The 9130-nt window shown below is 41.1% G+C and overlaps 1 protein-coding gene across 1 annotated transcript; it reads left to right on the top strand.

Annotated features, from left to right (window-relative positions):
- Nucleotides 1-6760: 6760 nt before the first annotated feature.
- On the top strand, nucleotides 6761-7354 carry LOC145112907 (uncharacterized). The gene has a single exon (XM_079049023.1). It carries the CDS (start codon nucleotides 6761-6763, stop codon nucleotides 7352-7354), a length of 594 nt encoding a protein of 197 aa, XP_078905149.1.
- Nucleotides 7355-9130: the final 1776 nt, after the last annotated feature.

Genomic DNA, 9130 nt, shown 5'->3' with positions numbered 1-9130 from the left:
TTTTATTAATATTTCATTGTATATTCTTTATTTTCTTTATTATGGATAATAATAGGGACTTTCTATGTTGCATGAGATATTTTGCAGGGTTTTGGAGCTTGTTGCGGTTATGGATTAGCTTGGAAATGGGCTTTGTGGGCTTCCGCAACATTATTTGGCTTTGTGGATCCATTAAAGGAGATTTGGGCTTTAAAAAGGCTAAGGACTTGGATGAAGTGGGCTTGTGAAGATGGGTCATGGAATTTTTTTTTGGGCTTGGAGCATCCATATTTGAATCTAGAAGATGATTGGTTAGTTTGAATCATGTGGGATATGGAGGGGACCAAGAGAATCTTTGGTAATGGGATGGTTAGTGGAGGAAAAATGAGCCAATAGCATTCCAACAGCACTTGCGCGGGTGGAATTTCCGTCGCGCAGGTACCAGCGTAACTGCCCAGTTTTCGGTATTTTGGTCATTTGGCTAGCCATTACCTTGTGGGATTGGATCTATCAGCTATCACTTCGATTTTACACCATTGGAGACCAGAAGAAGGTGATTTTGAAGCTTGAAACTCATTTCTTTTCATCTTTCCAAGTTATTTGTAGTTTCTTTATGCAATTAGACTTTTGTGATTGTTATTCTAGTGCCATGAGTGGCTAAACTCTCTATTTGGTTAACTTTGGCTAAAAACCCTTGAATGTTTGTGGGTTTTTGAAGGATTCATGTTTGATTATCAATTATCTCATGTTTATGATTCTAGTTCATATTTCTTATGCTTGTTCAATACTTTGATCATGAGCTTGGTACTTGAATGAGCAATTGTTGGTTTATTTTTTGGTTTAGCATTGAATCATTGAATTTACTTTAAACAAGAGCTTTATGATGGTGGAAATCATCTCTAGCTTATAAATCATGACTCCTTTATGGATGTGTAAGCATTGACATCCTCTAGGAATTGCGGATTCCTTCATTCTTAAGGCTAATCAACTTCTTGGGTTCAATTGCATCAATTGGATCTTTGATTTTGATTAAGAAGTTGTGTTGTGGGCTTCCCCAACCTCCATACTATCTATGAGGAATCTTGGTATATCATGCTTCATGATTTCTATAACCAATTTAGGATGAATGATAAGCTTCATGTTGAATCCTAATGATAAACACACAAATGTTCATTGTGTTGAATTGCCTTGGTTAACCAATTGTCTCCAATATTTGAGCATCTCACCATCTTGCTTAATTGCAAGCTTTTTAGTTATTCAAGTCTTTTAGTTTTCAAGAAATCACAACACCCCCCTTTTAGTTTAATTGTAGTTAGTTAGTTTATTTACACTAGTTCTATTGGATTGCATTGGTGATTGAATACAACCATTTCCCCGAGGATCGATACCCCTTTTTACCATTATATTACGTTTTATTTGCAAACAAAGGGTGTAATTTGCTTGGTGGACTTGACATCCCACCAAGTTTTGGCGCCGTTGCCGGGGAAATTGGTTATTGTTATTTGATTGTTTATGCCTAGGTCTACAAGAACCGGTAAACTAATCTACAATCCGGAGATTGAAAAAGAAGCAAAAAGGTTGAAAAAGTTAGTCAAACAAGCAAAGCAACAACAACTCGTTCAATCTTCTTCCTCTTCTCCACTAATCAACATATAAGACCAAGTTCATACTTCAAGTGATACCGACACCGAGCCGAGTTCTCTAATTGTTGGTCATTCCTTTGAAGACATTCCGTTTGAAAACTACATAGCCATGAATCACACTCCACCTCACAATCCCAACCCAAACCCAAACAATCAAGATGCCAATACCCCACCCCAACAACCAAGACAACAACAACAACAAGAACCTCTCATTGATATGCCACGTTGGAATCAAGCCCCTCCTCAAAACCAACCGAATTATCAACCACCACAACCACAAAAACAGCAATTCCACCAAAAAAACCAACCTCAAACCAATGCTTTTCAATTTCAACAACAAGTACATTACCCAAATCAAACCAATTACCAACACCCTCCAATATACCAAAACCCAATGTACCCACAACAACACCCTCCCTACAACCAATATCCTAACTACCAACCTTATCCACCACCAATCTACAATCACCAACAATACCCATACCCACCTTACCAACAACCTCCTAATTACATGCAACAATATCCCAATAACCCCAATGCACCCAATCCCCCTCAAGAGTTGACACTTAGACAAATGATGGAGACGGATGTTACTCACACACCCCTTGGTATTGTTTATCCTGCAAATCGCCGAGGAATTGAATTGAAGTCAAGTTTCATACATCAACTCACCAAGTTGCATGGCTTGGATAGAGAAGATCCTCAAAAGCATTTGAAGTCCTTTCATATGATATGTGTTAGCATGTTGCCCGAACATGTGACATTGGATGATTTCAAGTTAACCGCCTTCCTGCTCACCTTGGAAGATAAAGCTAGAGAGTGGTTATTCAACTTACCACCGGGATCTATTACTCATGGAAAGAGTTATTCAAAGCCTTCAATAGCAAGTTTTATCCCACCTCCCGGATATCAAGTCAAAGAAGTGACATTTTGGGGATTCGTCAATGGGAGAATGAGACTTTTCATGATTTTTGGGAGCGATTCAACAACTTGTGTACAAGTTGCCCTCAACAAAATATACCCGAACAATTACTTCTTTAACAATTTTATGAGGGTATGAATGAAAAGGATCGAAGAATGATTGATGCTTCAAGTGGTGGTGACATCTTCAACAAGACACCTCAAGAGATAAGATCACTTTTTGGAACCATTTCTCAAAATCAAAGGAACTTTGGAACTCGAAATGAAATGAAGGGAAATTCTCCACAAGTGGTTGGTGAAGTTAGCAACACCCAACACTTGGAATCAAAGCTCTTGGATTTGACTAATGTGCTAAGTCAAATGGTGGTGGGAAGTGGTCAACAATTAATGGTGTGTGGTATTTGTGCAATGACGGGGCATTATACGGAGAAGTGTCCCTCACTTGGTAGTGAACCGGAGGATGTTAATGCAATGGGAGGATATCAAGGTCAACCAAGACCCATGGGCTTTCAAAACAACTACAATCCAAATTGGAGGAATAACCCAACCAACCCATACCCACCAAAGCAAAACCCACCACATGTTATGATGAGACCCCAATTTTCTCAATACCCATCAAAAAAACCTCCATATCCCCAAACATCTCATTCCACTCCAAATTACCAACAACCTCCACAACAAGGCCAATCAAGTAATAACCACCAAATGAGCCTTCAAGAACTCGTTACCTCTCTTGATCACAGTCAAACTCAATTTCAACAAGAGACGAAGAACACTTTCTCCAACATTCAAGCACAAATTGGAGACTTGGCTACCGCTCTCAACAAAATGGAACAAAGGGGTAAACTTCCTTCTCAAACCGAGAAGAACCCCAATGTGAGTGCAATAACCTTGCGAAGTGGGAAAACACTTGGAGAAAGCAACCCTAAAATAGTTTCAAGAGAAGAAGAAGATGAAGTTATTATTGTTGAACCTTCAAAAGTTGTAGTCCCTCCAAAGGAACATGGTATGCCAACCAATGATCAACCCGACTCTTCCAACAAGAACATAAAACCATTGGTCATACCACCACCTTTCCCCTCCCGATTGGCCCCCTCGAAGAAAAAGGAGGAAGAGAAGGAATTTCTTGAGACTTTCTGCAAGGTCCAAATCAACATTCCACTATAGGATGCCATCAAGAAAATTCCGCGCTATGCCAAATTTCTTAAGGATTTGTGCACCAATAAGAGAAAATTGAAGGCGGATGAAAAGATTCAAGTCAATTCAAATGTGTATGCGGACATCCAAAAGAAGTTACCACCCAAATGCAAGGACCCAGGAATGTTTGATATCCCTTGCAGTATTGGTGATTTGCATGTCGAAAGTGCCATGCTAGATCTTGGAGCCTCAATCAATGTGATGCCCTACTCGGTTTTTCAATCTCTCAATGTTGGTCCTTTGGAAGAAACCGGAGTGATAATTAAATTAGCGGAAAAGTCAAGTGTATTTCCAAGAGGCGTATTAGAGGATGTACTAGTGCAAGTCAATCAACTAGTATTTCCCATGGACTTCTATGTCATTGACCTTGAAGAGAAGACTCCGTCCAAGTCATCCATGATCCTTCTTGGAAGACCCTTCATGAACACAGCTCACACGATTATTGATGTCCATAATGGGAAGATCACCATGGAGTTTGATGGAGAGACAATTCACTTCAACATCTTTGAATCAATGAGGTACCCTAGCAACATTTCTCCATTGTATCGGGTTGATGTAATTGAGCCAATTACCCAAGAACTATTTGAGTTATCACATGGAGATATTTTGAAGATGGGACTCAACATGAGTGTTGATTGTGAAAGTTTGAAGAAAACATTGGATATTTATACATTGGACCCCGAAGTTAACGAGATTGTGAAGACTTTAGAAGTTAATAATTCAACAAAGAAGGATGTCTCTCAAGTTTCCTTATCGCATTCTCCAAACAAGATGCCCCCTTCCATAATCCAACCACCAGCACTTGAATTAAAAGTCTTGCCTAGCCATTTGAAGTATGTTTATCTAGGTCAAGACGAAACTCTCCCGGTGATCATCTATTCTCAATTGAAAGACTTTGAAGAAGATCAATTGGTTGAAGTCTTGAAAGATCATAAAGAGGCCATGGGGTGGACAATAGCGGACATCAAGGGGATAAATCCTAATGTATGCACTCACAAAATCCTTATGGAAGACGATTGTAAGCCTAGGCGGGAAGCTCAAAGAAGATTAAATCCTCCAATGATGGAAGTGGTTAAGAAAGAGATAATCAAGCTCCTTGATGCGGACATGATTTACCCCATTTCCGACTCCAAATGGGTTAGTCTGGTTCAAGTGGTTCCCAAGAAAACGGGAATCACAGTTGTTAAAAATAACAAGGGCGTAATGGTACCTACTCGAGTTCAAAATGGATGGAGGGTGTGCATTGATTAAAGAAAGTTGAATTCAAGTACACGAAAAGACCATTTTCCTCTTCCTTTCATGGACCAAATGCTCGAAAGATTGGCGGGAAAATCGCATTATTTTGGCCTCGATGGATACTCGGGTTTTCACCAAATACCCGTTGCCCCCAAAGATCAAGACAATACGACTTTTACATGCCCTTTTGGCACGTTTGCCTACAATCGGATGTCATTTGGATTATGCAATGCCCCCGCCACATTCCAACGATGCATGGTGAGCATCTTTTCTGAGTATGTAGAGAATATAATTGAGGTATTCATGGACGACTTCACAGTGTATGGAAATTCATTTGATGAATGCTTAGAAAACCTTAAGAAGACTTTGAAAAGGTGCATTGAGAAAAAGTTGGTGTTAAACTTTGAGAAGTGTCACTTCATGGTCAATCATGGCATCATCTTGGGACACATTGTCTCCAAAAAGGAAATTGAAGTTGATAAAGCCAAAATTGATGTCATACAAACTCTTCCTTACCCAACATGTGTTAGAGAAGTGAGAACTTTCTTGGGCCATGCAGGATTCTATAGAAGTTTTATCAAAGATTTCTCGAAGATCACAAGACCGATGTGCCTCATTCTCCAAAAAGATGTTGACTTTGACTTCAATGTAGCATGTCAAGAGGCCTTTGACAAACTTAAAGACTTGCTCACCTCCGCTCCAATAATCCAACGTCCAAATTGGGAGCTTCCTTTTGATATCATGTGCGATGCAAGGAATTTCGCCATTGGAGCGGTCTTAGGTCAAAAGAAGGGCAAAGCATCACATGTCATCTACTATGCTTCCAAAACCTTATATAATGTTCAAGCCAATTATTCCACAACCGAGAAGGAGCTTCTAGCCATTGTTTTCGCCTTAGAGAAATTTTGGCAATACCTTCTCGGAACGAAAGTGATTGTATACTCCGACCATGCGGTCTTGAAGTATCTCATGACCAAGAAAGATGCCAAGCCACGGTTGATTCGGTGGATTCTTTTTTTACAGGAATTTGATCTTGAGATTAAGGACAAAAGTGGTGCCTAAAACCTAGTGGCGGATCACTTAAGTCGGTTGAATATTGGTGGTTCTTCTTCTTCTTCCATTCTTGATGAATTTCCGGATGAACATCTCTTCTACATTTCAAACACTATTCCTTGGTATACGGATATTGTGAATTACTTGGTTACTAAAGAAATTCCCCACGCATTTACCAAGTACCAAAAAGCCAAGTTGAAGAGTGATTCCAAATACTAGTATGGGGCGACCCTTATCTTTGGAAACATTGTCCGGATCAACTAATACGACGGTGTGTTCATCAAAATGAGGTCGAATCAATTCTGAAGTTTTTCCATGAGTATGCATGCGGAGGACATTTTGGTCAAAAAAAAACCATGCACAAGGTGCTAGAATGTGGACTCTATTGGCCACCAATCTCAAGAGATACCTATCTATTTTGCAAGAGTTGTGATAGATGTCAAAGAAGGGGAACCATATCCATGAAGCACGAAATGATTCAAAGCCCTATCCTCATTGGTGAAATTTTTGATGTTTAGGGAATCGATTTCATGGGCCCATTCCCCGTATCTTTCGGTTATACTTATATACTCTTGGCAGTTGACTACGTCTCAAAGTGAGTGGAAGCAAAGGCTACAAGACATGATGATTCTAAAACTGTAATTGACTTCTTGAAGTCAAACATTTTCGCAAGATATGGTATACCGAGAGCCTTGGTGAGTGATAGGGGCACTCATTTTTGCAATAAAATGATGGAAGCCATGATGAAGAGATATGGTGTCACACACCGGATATCAACCACTTACCATCCACAAACAAACGGCCAAGCCGAAGTGTCAAATCGAGAAGTCAAACAAATTCTTGAAAAGACAGTCAACACCACACGAAAAGATTGGAGCTTGAAGTTAGAAGATGCATTGTGGGCGTATCGGACCGCCTACAAAACTCCAATTGGCATGTCTCCATTCCGCATCGTCTATGGAAAGTCTTGTCATTTACTAGTGGAATTGGAACACAAAGCATATTGGGCGGTTAAAAAGTGTAACTTCAATATCGAAGAAACCGGGAAGCACCGAAAGATGCAACTTCAAGAAATCAAAGAGTTGAGGAACGAGTCTTATGGAAATGCAAGCATCTACAAACACAAGACAAAAGCGTTTCACGACAAGCACATCACTCGAAAGCATTTTATTCCGGGCCAAAAAGTTCTTCTTTATCATTCATGCTTAAAGCTATTCCCAGGAAAGTTGCGATCTCGATGGCACGGACCTTTTATTGTTATAAAAGTGTTTGAACACGGTGCAGTTGAAATTAAGAGTTTGAAACAAATAAAATATTTAAAGTGAATGGGCATCGCTTGAAGCCATTTTATGAAGGCTTTGACACGGGATAAATCGATAACGTAACATTGGAAATCCCGATTTACGAAGGTTGACGGAAGCGGAACTATATCTTGGAAAAGACATTAAATAAATGCATTGAAGTTTTGGGTGCTTTTAAGCTTGAAGTTGGTCAAAAATAAACATTTTGCAGCCTAGCAATGATCTTGGTAAAGTTTGAAAAAAATACCAAAAATCTGCAATTTGCGCGGGTACCCGCGCAGCCGTTGCGCGACCGACCCCCAGCCGTGCAGATTCCGAATTCCAAATTACCCCCACATGGGGTGCTTTCTGATTGTTGCGCTCGGCCTGATCCTACCTCGCACCACCTTGCACGTTCAAGAGCAAAATCCCAATCTTCCTTGCGCGACCCATCAAACCCTTAACCCCCGCCCATATCCGCTTTTGACCCACCCAACTACCCGGAACCGACCCAATTTTCGACCCATACACGATCCATTTTCCGACCCACCCTTATAACTCATTAACCCATCGGATCTCCCTTCCCCCTTGTGCCTCCCGTCAACAGCCCCCCCCCTTATTCCTCCCGTCTGCAGTGAACCACCAACACCCACCTTTACTCCTCCAGGCGACGATAGCCGCCCATGCCGACCAGTCGTCGACGTCCAACCACCCCGTCGTCACCACCGGTCGGCGTGGTCCACTCGCCGGAAAAACAAGCACAACACATACCGCCTCAGCGCCTGCTGTTATCACTGGCGCATCCCCACCACCCCATTCCCACCTAATTCTGACTACCCTCCACCCTTTTACCACCGGGAACAGCCACTCCGCCACCACCTTACATTCGCTCGCCGAAAAAGCATCCAAGCCTCATCTCTCCGCCAATTCTTCTCCAAATTACAAATTTCTTGGGGCATTCTTCACCTAATACTCTCGGGCACACCGATCTACTATACATTTGGCCAAAATCAGCTCGCCGGAACCCTAGCTCCGCCGCCGGCCGCTGCCACTTATTTTTGACCAAAAATTTTCAAAATTCTTGTTTCTCACCGGAGATTCAAAAGGCTTAACCTTGCGGGTCCAATTCAAGCTTGGGGTGCGGTTTTATTTTCGGGTTTCGACACTCGAATTTGGTAAATTTCTTTTAATTTTGATTGCATTTCATTTCTAATTTGGCTAGTCTTATGTTACGAATTAGGTTAAATTAGAATTGCTTTGCTTTGGAATTAATTAGATTACATTGTATTGAATTGTGCCAAATTACAAGTTTGGAGTATTTGCCCGATTTTTATTTTTATTGGATTGATTGGATTGGTGTGAGGCGAGGGTGAGGGATAATTTTGCCCAAGTTTTTGTCTTTGCTAGGTTATTTTAATAGGCAATGGGAAAGAACAAAACCATTCACGCATCTCATGGATCTTCCCGTGAAGCTCAATCATCGCGGTCAACAAAAAAAGTGTCTACCGAGCATGGCGATCGTGATGGTAACCGTACCCTCACTAGTGCACAAATTAAGCAATTCAAGTCCAACCTCCAAAAACGTGCGATCCGAGCCACAAAATTTTACCGCCAGGAGTCAATAATCAACCTTGGCCTTGATGATTGCTTGCAACAGCTATTCTTCAACATAAGTTGGCAAGATTTCCTAGCTCTTTCTGCGCGCACATACAAGCAACCCACACTTGAGTTCCTTTCCACTTATGCACGGGATGACACAGAGGGGGTGCTCGCATTTAAATTACAGGGTCGGCAGCACCGACTCACATATGACAACCTCAA

This window comes from Lactuca virosa, chromosome 5 (assembly GCF_052849685.1).
Source record: "Lactuca virosa cultivar CGN04683 chromosome 5, Lactuca_virosa_CGN04683_v6, whole genome shotgun sequence".
Classification (NCBI taxonomy): Eukaryota; Viridiplantae; Streptophyta; class Magnoliopsida; order Asterales; family Asteraceae; genus Lactuca; species Lactuca virosa.
This window is presented reverse-complemented; position numbering and strand designations above follow the sequence as displayed.

Bases quoted from the DNA above. Each gene is read 5' to 3' on its own strand.
- LOC145112907 (XM_079049023.1), top strand. From the start codon at position 6,761: ATGGAAGCCATGATGAAGAGATATGGTGTCACACACCGGATATCAACC.